The 23,637-nt window shown below is 47.1% G+C and overlaps 1 protein-coding gene and 1 pseudogene across 3 annotated transcripts; both read right to left on the bottom strand.

Moving 5' to 3' along the window:
- Positions 1-219: 219 nt before the first annotated feature.
- On the bottom strand, positions 220-3,569 carry LOC105541291 (annotated as a pseudogene).
- Positions 3,570-19,502: 15,933 nt separating this feature from the next.
- On the bottom strand, positions 19,503-23,623 carry LOC105541290 (melanoma-associated antigen 10). 3 transcript variants are annotated; one of them, XM_011982237.1, is made up of 5 exons: positions 23,520-23,606; positions 21,935-22,033; positions 21,054-21,144; positions 20,824-20,897; positions 19,503-20,748 (listed from the first exon to the last, which is right to left on the bottom strand). In XM_011982237.1, exon 5 carries the CDS (start codon positions 20,681-20,683, stop codon positions 19,574-19,576), a length of 1,110 nt encoding a protein of 369 aa, XP_011837627.1. In that variant the 5' UTR covers positions 20,684-20,748; positions 20,824-20,897; positions 21,054-21,144; positions 21,935-22,033; positions 23,520-23,606; the 3' UTR covers positions 19,503-19,573. The 3 variants fall into 3 exon arrangements, with proteins under 3 accessions (XP_011837627.1, XP_011837628.1, XP_011837626.1); XM_011982238.1 differs by having other exon boundaries at positions 21,126-21,144; positions 23,520-23,585; XM_011982236.1 differs by lacking the exon at positions 21,054-21,144 and having other exon boundaries at positions 23,520-23,623.
- Positions 23,624-23,637: the final 14 nt, after the last annotated feature.

Here is a 23,637-nt window from a genome sequence, read left to right as displayed (position 1 = left end):
TCCATTAAAAGGAACATTTGAATAATTCCAAAAGGAAACAAAGATAAATCTCAAAGTCACCCAAAAGAACAGAAATCCACTACTAAGAATGCTGACTGCTCTCTTCAAAGAGTGAAGAATGGGCCTCATGTCACATAAGGCAGGGGAAACTACTGGACGGAGCCCTGGAAGATGCACTGGCCCAGCCCCCCTCCCACTGACCCTGGCTGCAACTCATGCTCAGACTCCCTCTCCCTCCTCTCTCAAAACTGCTTCACGCAGGGATGGGTAGGAAATGCGAACTCTTGCATTGACCCTGACCACATGCTCCAGGACTTTCAAGTAGCTGGTTTCAGCAAGCGCCCTTGGACCCCAGAGTATCTCATAGCATACGGGATCACTGGCAGGCACCTGCCGGTACTCCAGGTAGTTTTCCTGCACCAAATCTTGGGTGAGCAGCTTCCTGGGCTTCCCACAGACACTGTGCTCCCTCCCAACGTACACCTTCATCACACTCAGCTCCTCCCAGATTTTCTCCTCAGGGACGCATTTGCCCTCCATTGCGATCATGCCCAGGACGACTATCAGGAGGCCCGTCTTGGGTATGATCTGATTATTATCAACCACCAGGCCATCATAGGAGTCCCAGGCAGGTGACAAGGGTGTAGGTGTTGCTGGTGGGTTCCACTTCCTTCACGTCAATGCCAAAGACCAGCTGCAAGGACTCGGAGGCTTTGCCGAAGATTACAGGAAAGTAGTGCTTGTAATTTTTGATGACACTCTCCAGCATTTCTGCCTTTGTGACTGGCTCCTTGACTCAATACTTGAGAAGCAGAAAATGAATCAAGTCAGTCACCTTCTTACTGAGTGCTGCTCAGAACACGGACTCCAGGTCAGGAAAGGTACTTGGCCCGTCCTCTTCTTGGTTTCTGGAGCCCTTAATGGATTACCTCCATAGAGTGAAATCAATGGCAGTGGGGAAGGCAGAGGCTTCCTGAGGACTCTGGAGAGGACCTGGCGACCCAGCAGCAGGCACCTCCCCAGGGTGCCTGGGACCAGAGGAGAGGAGGAGGACGCAACCTCCTGCTCTTCAGTAGCGGCAGCCTGCACACTCACCAGGCCCAGGGCCTCTTCTTGGACCTCAAGGCCTTCCTCAGGCTTGCAGTGCTGACTCTTCTGTTCAAGAGACATGATGACTCTGGTCAGGGCAGGAGTGTGGGCAGGAGCTGGGCAATGGATACCCACTGGCCTGGAGAGAGAGGGAGCATGTGAGAGCCTCAGCTGAGAACTGAACCTTGGAGACTCTAACAAAGGTTTACTTACAGATCTTCTCCTTTGGTGCTTCTCTAGGGCCTCCTGGGGATCCTCTGGGACCTCCTGGAGATCCTCTGGAGCCTCCTGGTGATCCTGGTCAGCCTGTCTCCTGAGAACCTGAAGGAAAAAGTGAGAGGACACCTCAGGGTACACAAGCAAGCAGAGGCTGATTCTGCAGGACTGATGGTAGAGAGGGTGAGGCCCATGGGTTCTGGGGCGGTGGGGGCCATTAGTGTGCATTCAGGGCAAACATTCATTGCTGGCACTAGACATCTGCATCTCCTCTGCTCTGTGACTGGAGGGCACTGCCTCAGACCAAGGCCTCAGTGTCTGTTTCCCGGAGCTCCTGGAAGAGGAATGCATGGACCCTCAGGGTGCAGACTGCAAGCACAGCCTCAGGACCCCAGTGCTAACAGGAGGGCAAGCTGGAATCTGTGAGGTCTCCACCCTCCTGTGGTGGATGGTCCCCTCTGTGCTCATGCAGGGCCGTTACCCTTCTCCTGGCAAGGCCTGGATCCCACCCTTTTGCTGGCCTGAGAAACTCAGATTAAGAGCTCACATCCCTGATAGGGAACAGGACATAAGGAGACTCACATCTGGCCACACTGTGCCCAGGTCCTCCTGGGAAGGACAGCAAGAGATGCTGAAATCCATTGGAATCCATGTGTCCTGGGTGAGGAACCTGCTTGGTACTCACCTTGTCTCCTGGCAGGGCCTAAGATGCTCCCTCTACTGGCCTGAGTGCAGACCCCTCAGACCAAGGTGACACCACTGACACCAATGATCCCAGGGTAAGTGGGGTGGGGGACACCTCAGCAGACAGCCCTGCCAATGATCTCTGGAGTGATAGCAGGGGCAGGGCAGATTTCTGTGAGGTCCTCATCTGTGTTCTGGCCCAAGGGTGCCCTCAATCCTCCCTCATGTTCCTCACCAGAACTACTGACAGATCCTGGGAACTACTGACAGATCCTATTGGCCAGATGGTGGCCCCTGTGTTGACCTGAGTCACCCTCTGAGAACAAGTTCCTCACCTCCCTGAGATCTGAAAACAGGAATGAGATGGAGTCACATCCTGTCACCCCCACATGGGGTGTTCAGGTATGACCCCTTTGGTTCTGGGGTGAGTGTTCCTATGGCCTCCTGTGGGTTACTCTTCATCCTGATGGGGCCTGCCATTCTTCAACCTGAAACTCCCTGAGATGAGCAGATAGCTCCCCTTTACTGCAAGACCCCATCTCCCTGAGGGCTCCTTAACTTCTTTCCTGTGGCACAAATGAGGTTGGCACATAGGGCCATCCCTGATCTGGTCCCCTCTGAGCAAAAATCAGGAGACAGTCAGACTCTGTGGGGTCCCTTCTTTCTGAGCAGAGGCATCCCCAATCTTCATGAATGGGGCACACATTGGGGCCTGCGGATCCTGGGACTACTCCCTCTGTTGACCTGAGTCACCATTGCTCTGATCACAGCCCTCTCCTCTCTGTCACCCAGAAGGTGCAGCAAGCATGGGCTACAGGTGGCCACTGTGTACTGGACCTCCCAGGGCCAAGGTCCCCATTGATCTGGACTCCAAGGTACGCTGAGTCCTCCCTCTTCTTCCTCTCCTTGATCCTGGCAGGGTTGGGCCCCACCCTCTGTTGACCTGAGTCTCCATCTCTCCGATTCCCAAGGACGAAAGAGGAGGTGCCTCAGTCTCAGACGGGGGGGAGTGGACCCCCTATCCTGAGGACCTGCGTCCTCTGAGGCCTCCCTCTACTCCCAGCAGAGTAGGAGTAGAGATTCCCCTGAGGCTCTGCTCATGATGCTAAGCCCCTTCCCTCCTTCAGTCCTGGATGTGGATGTCAGGATCAGCGTGCCTGTCTGTCATTCCTGGGGCTTCTGTGGGTTGACTGCAGAGAAAGAAACAGATGCTGCAAAGATGGGGTTGGGTGTAGGGATGGGGATGGGGATGGGAATGTAAGTAGGGTGGGTATGGGGTTAGGGATGGGTATAGGGATTGGGGTGGGGGCCTTCAATTCTCTCTCAGGATCCTGACTTTGATGCTTGGCAGAGCCTGGACCCTGCCCTCTCCTGACCGGCCCTGCCCTGGTCACACCAAGGTCTGACTCCAGAGTCCCCTGTGGCTTAAGTGGCAGTGGGGAGGGCGGACGGTCCAGCCTGAGAAGTCTGCCCCGGGTGGTCCAGGGCTGGCAGCAGAGGCAGTGCTGGATTATTTGGGGTCCTCTATCTGGGTGAGGGCCTCCTCATTCCCTCCTCATGGTCTCACCTTGCCTCCTCACAGAGCCCGGACCCATTCCCTTCTGCTGATCTCAATCGGCTCCTCGGAACCATGCCCTTGATTTTGATTCTCTCTGACCGACAATGTACAAGTCAGCAGCATCACATCCGGCCACCCAGGGCTTCCCTGGGTTGAAATCAGGGGCAGATCCGGATTCTGCCAGGAGCAGGTGGGAGATGTGGGATAGAGTTGCCAGTAGGGATGGGTGTGGGAATGGGGGTGTAGGTGGGGGATGGAGGTAGAGATGGGAATGGAGTTTGGGGTGGGGGTAACCTCAGCTCTCCCTTAGGTTCCTGACGTTGTTTCCTGGCAGAGCCTGGGAGCTGTCCTCTCCTAACCAGTCCTGCCCTGGTCATACTAAGCTCTGTCTCCAGAGTCCCCTGCGGCTTAAGTGGTGGGGGACTGGGGATTGCCCAGCCTAAGGAGTCCTGCCCTGGATGGTCCAGAGCTAGCAGCAGGAGAGGTGGCACTGGATTATTTGGGGTCGCTACCAGGGGTGAGATACTCCTCAGTCCTCCCTCAGCATCTCACCTTGCCTCCTCACAGAGCTGGGGCCCGCTGCCCTTGGCTGATCTCCAACTGCCCCTGAGAGGGAGGCCCTTGCTTCTCTCTTGACCTCAAATGCGCAAGAGAGTGGCATCACATCTGGTCACCCAGGGATTCCCTGGGTTGAAAGCAGGAGCAGAACCGAATTCTGCCAGGGTGTTGGGGGGTGGGAAGCTGAGGACGGGGGTCAGGGGTGGGGAAGAAGGGAATGGTGGGGGGAGGGATGAAGGTGGTGGGCAGCGGGCAGGATAGGGATTCTGGTGGGGGATGGGTGTTCTGGTGGGGGATGGGGGTGGGGATGGGGTTAGGAGTGCAGATGGAAATGGGGATGGAGTGGGGGATGGGAATGGGGGTTGGGGGCTTTCCGCCCTCACTTAGGGTCCTGACGTTGATGCCTGGCAGAGCTTGGGCACTGCCCTCTCCTAACCAGCCCTGCCTTAGTCACACGAAACTCTGACTCCAGAGTCCCCTGCGGCTTAAGCCACAGGGGTTGGCAGGGTGCAGGGGGTGACCCAGACTGAGAAGTCCGCCCCCAGATAGCTTGGGGCTGGCAGCAAGAGTAGTGCTGGATCATTTGGGGCCCTCTATCTGGGGTGGGGGCCTCCTGAGTCCTCCCTTAGAGTCTCACCTTGCCTCCTCACAGAGCCTGGGCCCGATTCCCTCCGCCAATCTGAAGCCACCACTCAGAGCCAGATCTTCACTTCTTTTTGACCCCCAATGCACAAGTCAGTGGTGTCACATCTGGGTACCTGGGGATTCCTTGGGTTGAAAGCAGGGACGAAACTGGATTCTACCAGCATGTAGGGATACGGGGGTGAGGGTGGGATAGATGAGGGTGGGGTGAGGGTAGTGGGGGCTGGGGAGGATGGGAGTTCTGGTAGGGAATGGGGTTAGGAGTGCAGATGGAAAAGGGATGGAGTGGGGGATGGGAATAGAAGTAGGGGGCCTTCAGCCCTAACTTAGGGTCCTGACTTTGATGCCTGGCAGAGCCTGGGCCCTGCCCTCTCTTAAGCAGCCCTGCTCTGACTCCAGAGTCCCCTGCAGCTTAAGTGATGGGGTTGGCAGGGTGCTGGGAGTGGCCCTGACTGAGAAGTCTGCCCCCAGGTGGTCCAGGGCTGGCAGCAGGGGCGAAGTTGGATTATTTGGGGCCCTCTATCTGGGATGGGGGCATCCTGAGCCCTCCCTCAGCTCTCATCTTGCTTCCTCACAGAGTCTGGGCCTGCTTCCCTCTGCCAATCCAAAGCTGCTGGTCAGACCAAGAAGCTCGCTTCTCTCTAACCTCCAATGCGCAAATCAGTGGCGTCACATCCGGCCCGGGGCTTCCCTGGGTTGACAGCAGGGGCAGACCCGGATTCTGCCAGGATGGGGCTATAGGTGGGTAAGGGTTGGGGAGTTGAGGGTGGGGATGGGGTAGGGAGGAGGATGGTGGGGACTGGGGAGGATGAGGGTGCTGTTGGGGAATGGGGTGATGATGGGGTTGGGAATGAAGATGGGAATGGGGATGTGGTAGGGGATGGGAATAGAGGAGTGGGGCCCTCAGCCCTCCATTACGTTCCTGATGTTAATGCCTGGCAGAGCCTGGACGCTGCCATCTCCTAACCAGCCCTTTCCTGGTCACACCAGCTTCTGTCTCCAGAATACCCTGGGGCTTAAGCTGCCGGGGGCTGGGGGCTGCCCTGCCTGAGAAGTCTGCTCCTGGGTGTTCCAGGGCTGGCAGCAGGAGCGGTGCTGGATTATTTGGGGCTCTCTATCTGGGGTGGGGTGTCCTCAGACCTCTCTCAGCCTCTCGCCTTGACCCCTCACAGAGCCTGGGCCTGCTTCCTTCCACCGACCTCAAGCTGCCCCTAAACCCAAGAACCTGGCTTCTCTCTGACCTCCAATGCACAAGTCAGTGGCATCACATCCGGGCCACCTGGCGCTTCTCTGGGTTGACAGAAAGGGTGGAACCAGATCCTGCCTTAATGTGGGTGGGAGTGGCGGTGCGGGGTGGCGGTCTTGGTGTTGAGGATGGGGTTGGGGGTGGCGATGGGGATCATGGCACTGTGGGTCGTGGTGGGGGTGGGGGTGGGGAAGCCTGTCATTTCTCAGGGTCCTGATGTAGCACGACAAGCCACAGACAAAAATCCTTAGACACCGGATTAAAGAAGGAAGAGGTTTTTATTAGGCCGGGAGAGTCCGCAGACTCGCGTCTTAAGAGCCGAGCTCCCTGAAAAAGAAATTCTTGGCCGTTTAAAAGGCTTACAACTTTAAGGGGTCCACATGAAAGGGTCGTGATAAATCGAGGAAGCGTGGGAAACGTGACTGGGGGCTACATGCATCAGCTAACAGAACAAAAAGTTTTACAGTGCTTTTTTCATACAGTATCTGGGATTTACAGATAACACAAGTAGTTTAGGTCATGGGGTTGATGTTATTATTACTTATTACTTTTTTTTAACTCCTAGGGTCGGGTGGTGGTGTCAAGGTTGTCTGGCTGTTTATCTTACTTTTGTTTCTTTCTAACTTTTTGCTTTATCTCTTTTGTCTTGTGAACTAGGCAAGGTGGGAGAAAGAGGGCAGCAAGAATAGTAGTGGTCTCCTTCCTTATTGACATTGATGCCTGGCAGAGCCTGGGCCCCTGTTCTCTGTTGATGGTGTCTGTTTCCCTCAGACCAAGTTTCTGACTCTGAGAAATGTGGTCAGGGTGACAACATTGCCAGGGTCTTCCAGGGCTGACAGAAGGGACTGAGCTGGATTCTGTGGCCCCTCTCTGTGGGGGCAGTTGGACCCTCAGTCCTCACTCAGGAGAGTCCTCCTCCTGGCTGCTGGCTCTTTGATGAAGTGATGGGTGGGAGATGCTCTGTTTCTGTCACCTCTGAGCATTTGCCCAGCTGTACCCCTTGCAGAGCATGGTTATGGGTCCAAGGTCAGATGGTCCCTGGGGAGCTGCAGCACCCGTGATTGTAATGACCTCTGGGAGAAGACACACACTTTCTCACAGGGGTTCCTCCCCAGCCAGAGGTAGACTTTGCAAACATTTTGTCCTAAGTGATTCATTCTCTCCATCAAAGAAATATGTTTTATGTATTTTCCAAGTACATATGTAGGTAGCAATATATGTATTTATTTATGTGAAAGAATGCCTACCCTTAGTACGCATGATGTACTCTGACATTCTATTCTGTTTCTGTTCCATTCTTTATATTCTGTTGAAACAATTTTTTAAAACGCAAATCCTTTCCCACTATGTTGGTTACACACTGTTATTAGCAGAACTCCGGAGCCATACTGCCTTAACCAACACAGTTTTCCTGGTGTCCTGGTATTACTCTGGGGCTACTGGCATTGTGTTTTGAGGTGGTGTTTCAGATTGTGCAATGAAGTGAGGTGGAAATTTAAAAATGTTTAGTTTATTCGTTCAGTCATCTGCCGTATAGGCAGGCTACAGACCCACCCTACATCTCTGCTGCCGACCCTCTTCCAACCAACACTGTCCCAAACACAAGTATCAGTTCAACATAGTCTTCAGTCTTACCCAGGGCTTTCTCTGTTTTGTTGTTTAGATTTTTTTGCTGATATTTTTTTTTCTCTTTCTTTTTCCCTTCTATAATTTTCCAGGGTTGATTTGGGAAGCAGAGAATAGCAGCCCAAATTTGATGGTAATTGTGGCGGCTACAGGTAAGGCACTAAACTGTAAATAATTTAAGTATAATTGACATTTTTACAATATTCTGTTCCCCATTAATGAATAGGTTATGCTCCTCTTTATTTCAGACCCTTTTAACCTGAATCTGTCAGTATACTTTGATAGTTGCCTCTAGAAAGACCTTATACATTTTTGTTAGGATTCTTTGCAGGTAATTATTGGATTTTGTTACTATTGCAAACGGCATATTTTCTCTTATTTGTTCTAATTAAGTATTACTTTTGCATGTCAAACATTTTGATTTTGCTATGGTAATCTGTTACACACCTCTTTCTGAAAGCCCATTCACCTGAATATTCCACTTGCCTATTCCTTTGAATTTTCAAGACTGATACTGGTATCATCACTAAACATTATGTATTTTTCCAATATTCACACAGCTTATTTATTTTAATACTTATAGCTCTGCCTTTGTGTCTCAATGATGATTTAAAACACAGAGATAATAGCCTACATCTACTTCTTGTTCCTGACATTAATAATTCTTTGAACGTTTCACATTTGTTTGCTGTTGATTTTAGGAAATAGAAGTTATCTTTCAATATAGGTTAACTAAATATTTTTACCACGAACTCATAGAATTTCTTTCAAAAGCTTTTTCTGTACCAATTGACACAATCGAATTTTTTTCTACTCTAGTTTGTATGTAAAGAATTACAATGAAACTTTTTTTCCTAATGTGGAATCATATTCTCTTTCCTTGGGCAGAGCCTGTATGTTCATTTAATATTATACTAATTTACACATGATATTTGCTGCTATGCAACAGAGCTTGCTTGATGTGTTTTTTTATATCAGGGGTGGGAGGTGGTCCTCATCTGTTTTTTGAATCCAAGAGGGCTCGTCTGAGAGAACGAAATGAACAATTGTCTGTATTTTGTGTGCGTTGGAAGAGCTGAGATAAGATGGTGGTTAGTTTCCCCTGACCATTTAGTAGAATCGGCCTCCAAAACTGACTAATATGGAACGTTTGAGGGTAGCTTGAGCTTTGAATAGTTTAAGCTTGTATAGTTTCAGTTTGTATAGTTTAACTAAGGTTTTCTTTTTGGATCAGTTTGGTGACTTATTTATTTGTTTCAACAAAGTGATCAGTTTCACTTATGATTTAACTTTTAGTGGAGTGATATTTATGATAAAAATGTTTTATTAGGGAAAGCCTCACACATATAGATTAATAGAGAGACTAATATAGTGAACCCAGTGTATCTGACACTCAGCATCAATAACCTTAACTACATGGCAAAGCTGTTTCCAGTTAGACACTCACCTACCTGCATCTAAGCTGCTGGAGTAACGTGGAGCAAATCTAAGACATCATACGATTTCATCTCTAAATAATTCAATATGATATTTTTAAAAGATAGGGACTTTGTATTAAACAAAAACCTACTATTTTCATTTCTAAAAAATGATTATCAAATGTTCAACTGTTTTACACACTTATCTGGTAGACTTATATTTTATAAAAATTGTGTTTCTTTGTATGAGTACCCAAATATAGTATTATATAGTGATTTTTTGGTCATACCCCTTAAGTCTTCCATTCATCTGTAGGTCCGCTCCACATGACCTGTTTTCTTGCCACTGTTTTCTTGTTGTTGGAAAGAAACAGATCTTGTATTCTTTCCAGTTTTCCATAGTCTGGATTTGGCTGAATACAACACTGTGATGTCCTTTATCATATTCTTCAGCCCTCCATTTCTAGGACTACAAGATGCTCTAGGCTTACTGGGTTTATGCTCTGCCCCAGTCCTAAACTAAGCCATTTCTCCAGAGATCTGGTTCCTTTTAATGGGAAATGGTTCTAGAAATTTACATCTCGGTGCTACATGTGCTCATTGCTACTTTCGCTTTTGGTGTTGAATTTACAAACTTTTTACCAAACTTAAAGTTATGTAAATTTTCTCTTGTTTTCTTATAGAAGTTGTATAACTTTTGCATTTTGCATTAGGTCTATGACGTAGTTTGAATTAATCTTTGTGAAATACCTAAAGATTTGTCTAGGTTATTATTATTGTTTGTATATAGATGTCCAATTTTTCATGCAACTTTTGTTGGAATGACTATACTTTCAGCATATTGCTTTGTTATAAATCACCTGAATATATGTGTGCAGGTCTATTTCTGGGCTCTATTCTGTTTTTTAATCTATGTTTTTTTATCCATTCACCAAAAGAAATACATCTTGGATGCTTGTAGTTTTGGTGATTATGAAACAAGCTATTGTACACATTCACATACAAATTTTTATGTAGGCATAAGTTTTCAAATCAGTTAGGTAAATACCTAGGAGTAGGATTGCTGAATCTTATCGTAAGACTATGCTCAGTTTTTTAAAGAAAATTCCAAACTGTCTTCCAAAGTGGCTGCACCATTTTGCATTTCCACCATCAGTGAATGAGAGTTTCTGTTGCTCCACATCTTCACTAGCAATTAGTCTTTTTTTTTATTTTAGACATTCTAATAGGTGTATGGTGGTTTCAGATTTTAGTACACAATTCTCTAATGACAAAGGACGTCCAGGACTTTTACTATGCTTATTTCTCTATATATCTTCTTTGGTGTAGTGTCTGTACAGATCTTCAACTATTTTCGTTTATTTTCTATTGTTGAGTTTTAAGAAGTCGTGTATATTGTAGAGACAAGTTCTTCATCACATATATGTACTACAGATGTTTTCTACTAGTCTGTAGCTTCTGTTTTTATTCTGTTAACTCTGTCTTTTACAGAACATAAGATTTTTATTTTAATAACGTCCAACTTGGCTAATTTTTCCTTCATTGATGATACTTTTGGTGCTGAATTTTAAAACTCATCATCAAACTCAAATTTATGTAGATTTTATCTTATGCCTTCTTATAGAAGTTGTATGGTTTTTGCATTTTGCATTAGATCTATGATGTATTTTGAGTTGATTTTTGTGAAATTTGTCAGGATATGTCTAGGTTATTATTATTATTATTTGTGTTTAGATGTCCAATTGTTCAGGCACCACTTGTTGGAAAAAACTATACTTTTACCATTATTGCCTTTGTTGCAATTCACCTGACTATATATGTGCCAGTCTGTTTCTGAGCTCTATTCTGTTTTATTAATCTATGTGTTTATTCTTTGCTAATGGTTATGTCCTCTATCAAATTCATATTTTGAAGCCCTCAGCCCCAGGGTGTCTCTATTTGGAGATGGGGCCTCTAAGAAAGTAATTAATATTAAAAGAAGTCATAAGGGTGGGGCCTCGATTCCACAGGATTAGTGTGGTTATAAGAATGGACACAAGAAAGCACTCTTGTGCTTGCATGAGTGCTCTCTCTCTCTCTCTCCCCCCACTTTCTCCCTCTCTCTATGCACATATACAGATGAAAGGACAAGAATGAACATAATGAGAACGGGCCATCTACAAGCTGGGAATAATAAACCCACCCCTCCAGTCCTTTATCTGTAACTTTTAGTCTCCAAAACTGTGAAAAAAAATAGTTTCTGTTGCTTTAGCTAGATAATCCATGCCATTTTGTTATGGAAGCCAAAGCTGACTAAGACATAACCGCAGGTTGTAAAACTTTTCTTCTGCTTTCTCCTAGAAAAAAAGTATTTTTGACATTTAGGGCTACGATTCATTTTGAGTTACATTTTTGTATGGGGCAAGGTATGTGCAATGGTTAGTTTTATGTGTCAACTTTTCTAGGCTATAGTACTCAGTTGTGTGGTCAAACACTAGCCTAGCTGTTGCTGTGAAGGTATTTTGTACATGTGATCAACATTTACAATCAGTTGATTTTAAGTAAAGCATTTTACCTCCATAATGTGGGTGCGCCTCATCCAATCAGTTGAAGGTCTTAAAAGACCGAGGTTTCCTGGAGAAGGAATTCTACCACAAGATTGGAACATCAAAACGCTGCATCGGTTTCTAGCCTGCTGGCCTGTCCTGCAGATTTTGAATTATCAGACCTCAGTCACCTGAGACAATTCCTTAAAATATCTTTCTTTCTCTCTCTCCCTTGATTGATAGATTCGATAGATAGATAGATAGATAGATAGATAGATAGATAGATAGATAGATAGATAGATAGAGTGTGGACTGCAATTTAGTTTTGCATATGGATATCCAATTGTTTCAGATCAAATGGTCGAATACACTATCATTTCTCTCCTCTAATCTTCATTTGCATCTTTATCAATAATTAGTTGTCTATATATGCATATATATGTGGATCCATTCCTGGACTTTATTCTCTTCCATTGATACACTGCTATAATTATGACAATTCCACATTATACTGATCATTGTTAGTTTATAAGCCTTGAAATGAAGTAGGGTAACTCCCCCAACTTTGTTCTATTTTTTAAAGTTTTCTTGGCTATTCTAGGGCCTTTACACTTCTATATGAATGTTAGAGTCAGCCTCTCAATTTATGTTTAAACAATTCTGGAATTTTGATTTTTATTGCATTGAATCTATCAAAAACTTTGAGGGCAAGTGACATCTTAATATTCAGTCTTTTGACTCATGAATAAAGTTTATGTCTCTGCTTACTTAGATCCTCATTAAATTTATCTCCCTAATGTCTTATAGTTTTCAATTGATCGATCTGATACATCTTCTGTTATATTTATCTTAATATTTATTGTCTAATGCTATTTTAAATTGCGTTGGTTTTGTCTCAATTGCCAGTTGCTCACTGCTAGTATAAAACCACAAGTATAATGATCTATATCTAGCGACATTGCTAAACTCTTATTAGTTTTAGAAGCTTTTTTTAGATAGATAGAATTGTCTCTGTATACTCTTATTTTCTGCAGATAAAGACAGTTTTATTTGTCCCTTTCCAATATGAAGGCCTTTTAAAAAAAACCTATTACACTGGACAGAACCTCAGGCACATTGTTGAACTATTCTCAACACTGCCCTGTTCCATGAACTCGTCAGTCTTAGGTTTTAGTTTCCTACATGCAAATATCCTGCATAATTTCTGGCATGAAAATCTGCCTCATTCACTCTACACTGTTAAAATCCATGCCTGGGTACTACATCTACTGAGATGAGCATGACCCCACAGTTGAAAGAAGACACATAAGATATCCAGTGGAACAAGCGTGTTCACTGGAGTTTGACAGCTTGAACGCCGTGATTTCAGACTGGGGAAAACTGAAACCCCAGGAGACTTCTAAAGATACTTTTCCATCGGTAATATGGAAAAGTTCCTTGGTAGTATGCAAGTGAGTGGTCCTCAAGATGCATAAGAGAAATTTTTAGGAGGGAAGTAGGATGATTCACATCTACACATATATTTAAACACAGTCAGATTACCTTGGAGAGATTTCTGGTAAGACATACAAAAACTAGATAATGGTGGGAGAACACAGAAGGAAGCACTGAAATGGGGTGACTTTGGGAAAAGGCTTAGAGGAATTACTCTCTCCCTGCCATGTGACCCACCCAAGTTGAACATGGGAGGAAAGGAGCACCGCTACTCAGTTTGGGAAAGTTCTTTAGGAGTGCTAAAGAAATGTCCCCTTTTTCTTCAATCAGAGCATCCTGGCTTTGTCATCAGACTCCCCTCTTCCCTCTCCCCATGCCCCTTCCCCTCTCCCACCCATGACAATGTCCTTGTGGTGCTTTGTGATGTCTAAGCCTCTCACCCCTCAGAGCCACCATTGGCTGGGCAGTGGCTTGCTGATCCATCAAAGCTCATGGATATGGCCTATTGTCACTGTGGAAGGGAGCGTATATATAAGGAGGCCAGGAGGTGTGGAGTAGACGATTGAGTGACACTGACATGGTGAAGATGACCAGGAAACCACAAATCTCCAGCCCAGGTGTCAAAGAACAACCACCTGATAACCTCAAAGAGGCAAGGAACAGGAAGGCCCCCTGTCAAACTAGGTCTAAGTCCTATCAATGTGAGAGAAGCTCCTCTTAGTTTTCCCCTTGACTGCTCCCTCCCAAGACTCCTACCTGTCCTCGCCTGGCACACCCCCACCCCAGCCTGTACCCCTTCTCCTGAAGCCCCTGTTCCCACCCCTCCTTCATCCTCTTCCCCAAAAGCAGTCCCCTTCTGTGATCTCCCTGTTGTCCTTTCAGGTTCCTAAGACCACCAGGAAGGGAAAAGGAAACCTTTTCAGGAATTCCAGGAAAACAAACGAAAAACAAAAAACCTCCCTGGGCAACCAGTAATTTCAGGGCAAGACCAGAGAACTCGGATTTACCTGAAAAGTTTCCAGAGGTCTAACCCCAAATAAATAGCCAACAGGGTCTACAGTACATTTTACACCCCACAGGGTACACCCCATGGTGATCAAAATAAAAAGAACCTGTTGTAAAATGATGTGTGTGTGTGTGTGTGTGTGTGTGTGTGTGTGTGTGTTCTAGGATGGTGGGGAGGGAGGAAGGAGGGAAGAGGTGGGAGTTTGGGAAGGGAGGAAGGTGGGATCCTCTTCAATTCCTTTAAATTCAACTTGTTCCTCTTTCTTTAGTTTCCTAGAGTGGAAGTTTTGGTTACTGATTTTAGATTTTATTTTCTAATATAAATATTTAAAATATGCTATACATTTTCCCCAAGGACTACTTTAGCTGAATCCCTCAAATTTTTGTACTTATATTTTTATTTTCATTCAACTTAATGTATATTCTAAAATTCTCCTAAGACTCCCTCTTTGATCCATAGGTTATTTAGGAGCATATTTTAAAATTTACAATATTTGAGCATTTTTCAGTTATCTTTGTATTTGATTTTGAGCTTAACTACCTTATGATCTTCAAGAAGCATCTTCAAGAATATGCTTTTTATTATTTCTAATATTTTCAATTTGTAAGATTTGTTTTATGGCCCAGAATACCATCTATCTTGGTAAATATTTTATGCACACTTGAGAGGAATGTTTATTCTGCTATAATTGGATGCAATCTTTATTTGTTTGTTTGTTTAAAATTTGAATCAGGTAATCTATATCTTTCCTTGTTTCGTGCTTACTTTTTCTCTGAAATACTGAGAAACAATTCAGAGAGTTTTGACAAATACATAGTCCCATGAAACTATAACCACAGTGAAGGTGCAAAATATATTTATCATCCCCAAAAGTTTCTTCCTGTGCTTTTGCAGTAAAACCGTTCCTTCAGTAGAAGTGACTTGAGGTGAGCAGAAGTAAGCATCTGCCAACCATGAGCACTTTCCCTATTAACAAAGGCAGGTGGGCACAGAAAGTGGCAGTTGCTTTCACACACAGGCAGCATCGAGGAAGAAAATCAGATCAATAGTGTCATAGAAGGCCAGCTTGCTGACCTGGTCATAGACTGTCCCTCCCTTTCTCGTGCAAGGCCTGCCCCCAAGTATGGCTCTACTTTCCTGGCCTCCTTAACTCAGATGAGTGACTCATACCACCTCACCATCTCCCCTACATCCCCCACAGACTGGATTAAGGGCCTTGTCACATTGTTTTGTTACCTCATATTTCCTCAGCATGTATTCAATAAATTTGCTGGATGAATGAATGAATGAATGAATGAATGAATGAATGAATGACTGTATGAATGAAATTATCAGGCATGGGAATTCGCTGATTCAAAGTGTGGAACCGGCCCCTGTGTGGGCCTCCTGCCTTCACAAAGAAACCCACAGTTCCCTTACCTGTGCTCACTTCAGTTCAGAATTCTTGTGGAAAATACCATGACAGGGTCACTGCAGATGACTTCTCCTCAGGCCCAAACAGTGTCTTGGAGGTGAGGATGCTCCCAGCAGGACGGTGCATGATGCTTTTTGCATTGGACCCCACATGTTCTGTCAGTTTAACAATGAAGGCTGCAATCTCCACAGGGTTTCCATCCAACTTGCCCATGTCCACACCTTTGGCCAGCCCTCTACCCCAGACAGTGTCTGGTGGCAACATGGGCCAGTGATTACACCCCAAGACACCTGTCCCCTTGTGTGCCAAGAGCTCAGAAGACACAGGAGGCCATATGAGTCAGGGATACCAGCTGGATTATTTTCAAGGCATGTCCACACAAACCCTTCATCTGCAGAGTCTGAGCTGATTAGTCCCAGGGCACTCTTCCTCCAATTTCCCCTCCATGCAGCCCCACTACCACCTTCCACTGATCATTGGCATTCCTGGTGAGTCTCAGCTGTTGATCATCAGTCAGCAACCCACACACATAGCCCAACCTCTATGGAGATTCCCCAGGGGATAATTCACCAGCCCCAGTAGGCATAAAGACAGATCCCAGCCCTGGGATGCTGGCAAGGGTGCACAGGGCCACTGGAGTTGTCAAGAGAAGTAGCTCGCCCAGAATGATGCAGGGAGCCAGCCATATTCTTCCTGACAGAGGGAGGGGAATCTTGAAAGAGCATAAGGTGTCCAGCATGCCGCTAATGCATTCAGCCAACAGTCCTGCCCATTAAGATCACAGAGCCACATCCTGTTGACGATGATGGTGTCCAGATTTCCCAAGTCTATCCCTGTTTGTTGCCCTGTCCTCCTTCGCCACTTCCCACTTCTCTCCCTCAGGTCTCTGCCCCCACGGGGCTGAAATCTGGATTCAGAGCTGAGTGGCAGCTTGCCTGGGGCTCTGTGGACTTGATTTCACATGTGGTCTCTCTCATGGACTCTGGTAATTGCTCTTCCCTGCATCCTCCTAACGTCCCTTGCCAGCCGAGGATGTCCTGTCTGCTTTCCTTCCCTGGCTCCTGACCAAATCCTTTGAAAGCAGAGGAGAAGTTGAATGGCCCTTTCAACGTAAATTTCTACATAAATTTGGCTTTGGGCACTGATATTTAGACATCCGCTATAAGAGAGATTTCCCGGAATGGGGCAGAACACTCAGAGTACTTCTGCAGGGTGTAGGCACGCTCCGTGTCACAGGGAGAACAGGCGATTCTGGGCTTCTCTACTGTGTTCTGGGCACAGCCTTTAGCAGAGACCACAGTGACAAGCTATGCAGCAGGCCAGGTTCCAGATTTTCACAGGAAGGAACACTGGGGACAACCAGGGAAAGGGTGCTGTAATGTGGGGAAGTGCTGGCTCTGAACAGAAGTGCCAGCTCCTGGGTAGAGTCAGCTCTCAAGGAACCCTGGGGATTGACACAGGAGGTCCCTGGATTAATAAGGTCCACAGGCCGCCCTGAAATGGTGTTTGATTCTCATTGTCACCTTCTCTAGGCCTACTACTGATACTTTGGACTCAAAGTTCCTATTTTTGTCACCTGAAAGATATAGTACAGTGCTGAGAAGAGAAATGAAGTATTATTCAGGAGGTCGGCCTCAAGCTGGGAGGAGTGGGAACAGCATGGGCTCTACAGAAATTCAGACCAGCAGTCTGGTTTCAGCCCTGTTACTTACTAGCCATGTGATTCTGGGAAATGCCCAAGCCCTGTGAGCCTTGGGTTCTTTATCTGTGAAGCAGGTGTGATAAGCCCTGTCCAATAGGACTACTGGAGTATGAGCAATATAAGTGAAGCACCTGGCTTAGGGCCTGGCATATTTAGAAGTTTAATGAATGGCAGATGGCTGTTATTTCTAATATTATTTGACCTCAAATCCCACCACAGTCTACTCAGCATTTTTTGTTGTCATTATTATCCAGTACATCTCAGAATATGCAGCTCAATGGGACGTGGAATCCCAAATCAGTCACAAATGTTGCTTCATAAATAAAACTGTAAATTTTCCCTCTTAAGAGGATGTATTTTCAAAATTTCATGTGCAGGAGTTTCTCCCTGCTGGATGCTGCTCAAAGCTCATGGAATATGAGTCAAGTATCAACTCCTTCCCTCTCTCCAAGGTTCTTTTCCATCCAAATCATGATTTTCATTCATTTCGTCACCAAATTCTAGCCCTTGCTTAGTGTTGTACAAATTACATAAAAAATGACCCAATTAAAATGTTTCTCTAATGGAGTCAGCTAACTTCTAGGCATCAATTCATAGGCTTATTTATTATGAGATCCTTATCTCTCAGGAGACCCTTGCATAAGATGAGCATCTATCACCTAGTTATTGTGCTATGTTCACCTGCACTGAGACAAGAGTGCAGAACACCTTCCATTCCTGCCCCAGGTGGACTCTTCTCTGTTCATCCACCACCCAAAAGGAACTGCTCAGAGCAGTTTTACATCCCAGGATTTTCTCTCTCAACTATGTGAGGCTCTGACCCTGGCACCACCCAGCTTCTTTGGATTCATCTTCACCAGAAGGAACTGCAGTTTCTCAAAGCCCCAAAAGTCCTGGCTCAGGAGATGTACGTGACCACTGTCACCTACAACCCAATATTCTCATCCCTGTCTTACTTTTCCTCTAGGTCTTAGAGGATATCTCACCACCTTATTACTTGACTGCAGCCCCTAGACTCTACCACCCTATGGGTAAAGGTGGTTCTGACTTAACATTTCCACTACAGACCCAGGGCCTTCCAAAGACCAGATGCTCAGTGGATGTTTGGGGAAAAATATGAACCAGTGAGCAAACGTTTTATTTATTACAGTTTAATTTCGACTTAACAAAGATCCAGGGATATAACTTCTAACTTTGCAGGACAATAAAATAAAAATAATAAACAAATAAAAATACTAACACTTAACATTATTTTCTCTATTTTACTATTTTTTATATGTCCAAGAAAATTACTATTCTAGTTCCATGTTATTTTATTACAGATTACAAATAAGATCGAAGGGTTCCCAATTTGTTTTACAGAATAGCAAAACTCTTTCTTAAACTGGATAAACAGAAATAAATGTGTGACCTTAGATTCTGAAGCTCATAAACTCTCTAGTAAAAGTAACAACATTTTAAAATACCAAGAAGAGGCTGGGTGCAGTGGCTTATACCTGTTATCCCAGCATTTTGGGAGGCTGAGGCAGGCGAATTACCTGAGGTCAGGAGTTCGAGACCAGCCTGGCCAACATGGTGAAACCTCATCTCTACTAAAAAATACAAAAAGTAGCCAGGTATGGTGGCACGCACCTGTAATCCCAGCTACTCAGGAGACTGAGGCAGGAGAATCGCTTGAACCCAGGACCCAGGAGGCGGAAGTTGCAGTGAGCTTAGACTGCCCCGGCACTCCTGCCGGGGCAATAGAGTGAGACTCTGTTAAAAGAAAAAAAAGAAGGAGGAGAAGGAGAGAGAAGAGAGAAGAGAGAAGAGAAGAGAAGAGAGAAGAGAAGGAGGAAGAGGAAACGGAAGAAGAAGAAATACCAAGAAGAAAAGAAAAGAAGTTCTCAAGTTATCCAAAGAGAACAGTAAGACAAAGATGTTATGCACTGTATTTTCCTCAGCCTCAGCCTGGCCCTCCACTACATACTTCATTGATTTCTCTTGTCATTTGCTTTCGTAAATTAAAAAAAAACAAAAAAAAAAACAAAAAAGAAACTGACATGCAATTGTAGATATTTATGAGGTAAAATTTGATGTTCTGATTCATGTATATGTAGTATAATGATCAAATCAGGTAGTGTATCCATCACCTCATGCGTTTATCACTTCTTTGTGGTGACAATATTGAAAAGCCTTCCTTTTAGCTATTTTGTAATATACAATATCTTAATGTTAACTATAGTCATCCTACTGCGCAACAGAACACTAGAATTTATTCCTCCTGTTTAAATGTAATTTTCCATGTTGGCTAACTGCTTCCAAGCCCCTCTTCTCCTTCCTCTCCCCAATCTCTGGTAACTACTGTTCTACTCTCTACTTCCACGATATCAACTTTTTTTTTTATTCCACATATGAGTGAGATCATGTGGTATTTGACGTGCCTTTTAAAACACAGTGAAGAATCTGTCTTACTTTATTCAGGGTAGGAGAAGCTGCCTGTAGTACTAGAACTTGCACTGGCCATGGCAGTAGTATCATCTGTGGTGGCAATTCTAGCCTGGGCTCTCTCTTCCTCATCTTTCAAAGCCTCCTCATACCACAGTGGGAAGGATCTGGGATCACTCCCATTTACCTTGGCCAAAAATTTCAGGAGACTCATCTTCCTAATTTCAGCATGGGCCCTTGGACCCCACAGGAACTCATACCGTGCAGGATCACTGCCAGGCACCTGCCGGTATTCCAGGTAGTTTTCCTGCACCCAATCTTGGGTGAGCAGCTTCCTGGGCTCCCCATAAATGAAGTGCTCCATCCCATCATACAGTCCCATCATATTCAGTGCTTCCCAGATGACCTCCTCAGGGGTGCAGTAGCCCTCTATGAAGATTATGCTTAGGATAAGTATGAGAATGCCAGTCTTGGGCATGCTCTGGACATCACTCAGCATCCCATCATAGGTGAGGCCCAGGGAGGTGACAAGGACAAAGGAGTGGCCAGTGGGGTCCAATTCCTTTACATCAATGCCAAAGACCAGCAACATGCACTCGGAGGCTTCACTGAACATCACGGGGAAGTGTTCTTCATAATTTTTTATGACACTCTCCAGTATTTCTGCCTTTGTGATCGGCTCCTTCGTTTGATACTTGGAGAGCAGGAACTCCACCAAATCAGTCACCTTTTCATCTATCTCACTTCTGGGTAAAGACTCATTGTCTGGCAGGGCCTGTAGGGTGCTTGGACTCTCCTCCTTTTGGCTGCCGAAGCCCTCATCAGATTGGTCTAATGGAAGGGAGGCAATGACTGAGGGAGAGGAGCAGGCTATCTGAGCACTCTGGGGAGGATTTGGTGTCCCTTCATCAGCAGAAACCTCTTCTGGGGTGCTTGGTATTAGAGGATAGCAGGAGGAGGAGGAGGAAGAGGAGGAGGAGGGAAAAGAGGATGGAAAAGAGGAGCTGGTGGAAGTGGATGATGAAGCATCCTCCTCCACAGCTGGGGGAGCCTGTGCACCCTCGAGGCCCTGTGTCTCACTTTGGGATTGAAGGTCTTCTTCAGGCATGCAGCGCTGACGCTTTGGAGCTCGAGGCATGATGACTCTGATCAGGGTAGCAGGTGGGAGAGTGGGCAGGAGTTGAGCGATGGGGACCCACAGGCCTGGGGAGAGAGGGAGGGTGTAAGTGGTCACAGCTGAGAACCACACTCTGGAGGTTCTAACAAAGGCCAACTTACAGGTCTTCTCTTTCAGTGCTGCTCTGTGGTGTCCCACAGCTCTTGACCTCTTGGTCTCCCTGTCCCCTGATAACCTGAGGAAGGAAGTGAGAGATGGCTCCCTCAGGATGCAGCCAGCAGAGGCCAAGGCTCCAGGACTGACAGTAGGGTAGCTGGAGCTGATGCAGTGGGGTCCACTTTGTCCTGGAGCAAGTGGGGCCCTTGGTACACATTCAGGGCATGCACCTCACCTTGACTCCTGGCACTGTCTGGGCCCTCTCTGCTCTGTGACCTGAAAACACCGCCTTAGACCAAGGCTTCACCTCACAGTCTCTGGAGCTCCTGGAAGAGGAACTGAGGGACCCTCAGAGTTCAGGCTGCAAGCACAGCCCCAGCCTCCCAGTGTTGTCAGGAGGGTGGGCTGGACTCTGAGTTCCGCACTACTCTGGGGTGGGTAGTCCCCTCTGTGCTCACACAGGGGCTCTCACCTTTCTCCTGGAGAAGCCTGGACCCTGCCCCTTTGCTGGTCTAAGAAACTCTCAGATCAAAAGTTTACATCCTAATACAAAATAGAAGACATGAGGGGACCCACATCTGGTCACAACTGCGGAGGTCCTCCCAGAAAAGACAGCAAAAGGTGGCCATATTCAGCTGGGTCCATGTGTCCTGGGGTTAGGAGCCTGCTTGGTCTTCATCTTGATGCCTGATAGGACCTGGGACCCTCCCTTTGTTGACCTGAGGCCACTTCCTTAAACCAAGGCCCTATCTCCAGGAGACATGGAAAGAGGAAGTGAGGGGAGTCCATCTACCCACAGTTCCCTGTGAATTCCCGTGGCTGACGGAGGGGCAGGGTGGGGCTGAGTCCTGTGCGTTTGGAGAATGGTGTCCCCTCAGTACTCACCTTGACTCCTGGCAGGGTCTGGGACCCTCCCTCTGCTGACCCGAGTGCAACTCCCTTAGACCAACACCTCCCCCTCCCAGAGACCAGTGATCCTTGTATAAGACAGGGTGCCTCAGCAGACTGCCCTGACTAGGTTCTCCAGAGTGACAGTAGGGTCATGGCAGATTTCTGTGGGGCCCCTATCTGTGTTATGGGCTGGGGATATCCTCAAGTTTCCCTCAGGTTCCTTACCTGGACTCTTGTCAGATCCTGCGACTCACTGTGTCTGTAGAAAAGAGGGGCTCCCTGTGTTGACTTCAGTCACCCTCTGAGAGCAAGGTTCTCACCTCCCTGAGATTCCAAAACAAAAATAAGGAGGAGCCACATCCTGTCACCCCTGTGGGGTGTCCAGGGCGGATATCTCCCCTTTACACTAAGACTCCATTTCCCTGAGGGTTCCTCAACTTCCTGCCTGTGGCAAAATTGAGCTTGCCACTTAGTGTCAATCCTGATCAGGTCCCCTCAGAGCTAAGAATAGGGGACAGCCAGACTCTGTGGCATCCCTTCTTTCTGGGCTGCAGGTACCTCCAGTCCTCACTAAGGGGCACACCTTGGGTCCTGCAGATTCTGGAACTCCTCCTTCTGTTGACCAAGTGTGGAACCTTATGATAACTTTTCAGCAACCCTCAGACCAAGGTCCTCATCACCCTGAGACCCGGGAGGCAGAAATTGAGGAGGGGCACCACATGTTGACACCTGCATGGGATTCCCAAAGCTGACAGAAGGAGGAGATTTGGCGGGGGGGAGGGGAGAGGGGAGGGGGACGGGATGGAGACTTTCTTTATTTGGGTGTCCCCCCAAATAAATTCAGATTTACTCCCGACAGGGCCCAGCCCTTTGCCTCCTGCTGAACCGTGTATGAGTCTTGTACGCCAAGGCTACCATCTCCCTGGGATCCCCGGTGAGAAAGTGGGGGCCACTTCCCTTCCTCAGAGTCCTGCCTGAGGTTCCAGAGCTGATAGGAGGGACAGATTTCCTAGTTCTGAGATGCGGGGATCTGCTGAGTCCTCCCTCAGGGCTCTGGGACTCCTCCCTCTGATGACCTGAGGCTTCATTCCTCAGACTGTAGCCCTCTCCTCATTGACACCCCAAAGGCACAGCAAAGACACATCACATGGGCCACCGTGCTTGAAACCGCCCAGGGCTGAGGTCCCCACTGATCTGGACTCCAAGGTCCCTTGAGTCCTCTCTCTTCTTCCTCCCCTTGGCTCTTGGCAGGGTTGCTCTCCTCTACCCCGCCCCCCCGCCGCTGACCTGAGTCACCGTCCCTTGGATTCCTGAGGCCAAGTGAGGAGGCATCTCAGTCTGAGACAGGGGTGGGGTGGGCACCCTGTCCTGGGATCCCTTCATGACTCCCTCATTTCCCAGCAGGGTCTGGGCCCACCCTCTGCTCCCCTGAAGCCACATTCTTGGTACCAATATCCCTTTCCCTCCGTCAGCCCCAGATACCGACGTCAGAATTTGCATTCCTGGTCGCCATGACCGGGGCTTCCCAGGGCTGATATCAGGGGCAGAGCCCTCTCTAAGCGTCCTGACTTTGATGCTGGCAGAACTTAGGGGTGGCTCCCAGCCCTGCCCTGGTCACACCAAGCTCTGACTCCCAGAGTCCCCTGCGGCTTAAGCGGCGAGAGAGAGTGGGGGCGGGGGTGGGGAGTGACAACCCAGCCTGAGAAGTCTGCCCTCAGGTGGTCCAGAGCTGGCAGCAGAGGCGGCGCTGAATTATTTAGGGCTTTCTCTCTGGGTTGGGGGCGTCCTCAGTCCTCCCTCAGCCTCTCACCTTGCCTCCTCACAGAGCCCGGGCCCGCTCTCTTCAGCCGATCTCAAGCCTGTCCCTCAGAACGAGAACCTCGCTTCTCTCTGATCCCTGAGGCGTAAGTTAGTGGCGTCACATCCGG

This window comes from Mandrillus leucophaeus, unplaced genomic scaffold (genome assembly GCF_000951045.1).
Source record: "Mandrillus leucophaeus isolate KB7577 unplaced genomic scaffold, Mleu.le_1.0 Scaffold2370, whole genome shotgun sequence".
Lineage (NCBI taxonomy): Eukaryota > Metazoa > Chordata > Mammalia > Primates > Cercopithecidae > Mandrillus > Mandrillus leucophaeus.
This window is presented reverse-complemented; position numbering and strand designations above follow the sequence as displayed.

What these genes read in the sequence shown, in the direction of transcription:
- LOC105541290 (XM_011982236.1), bottom strand. Translation starts at nt 20,683, where the DNA reads ATGCCTCGAGCTCCAAAGCGTCAGCGCTGCATGCCTGAAGAAGACCTT.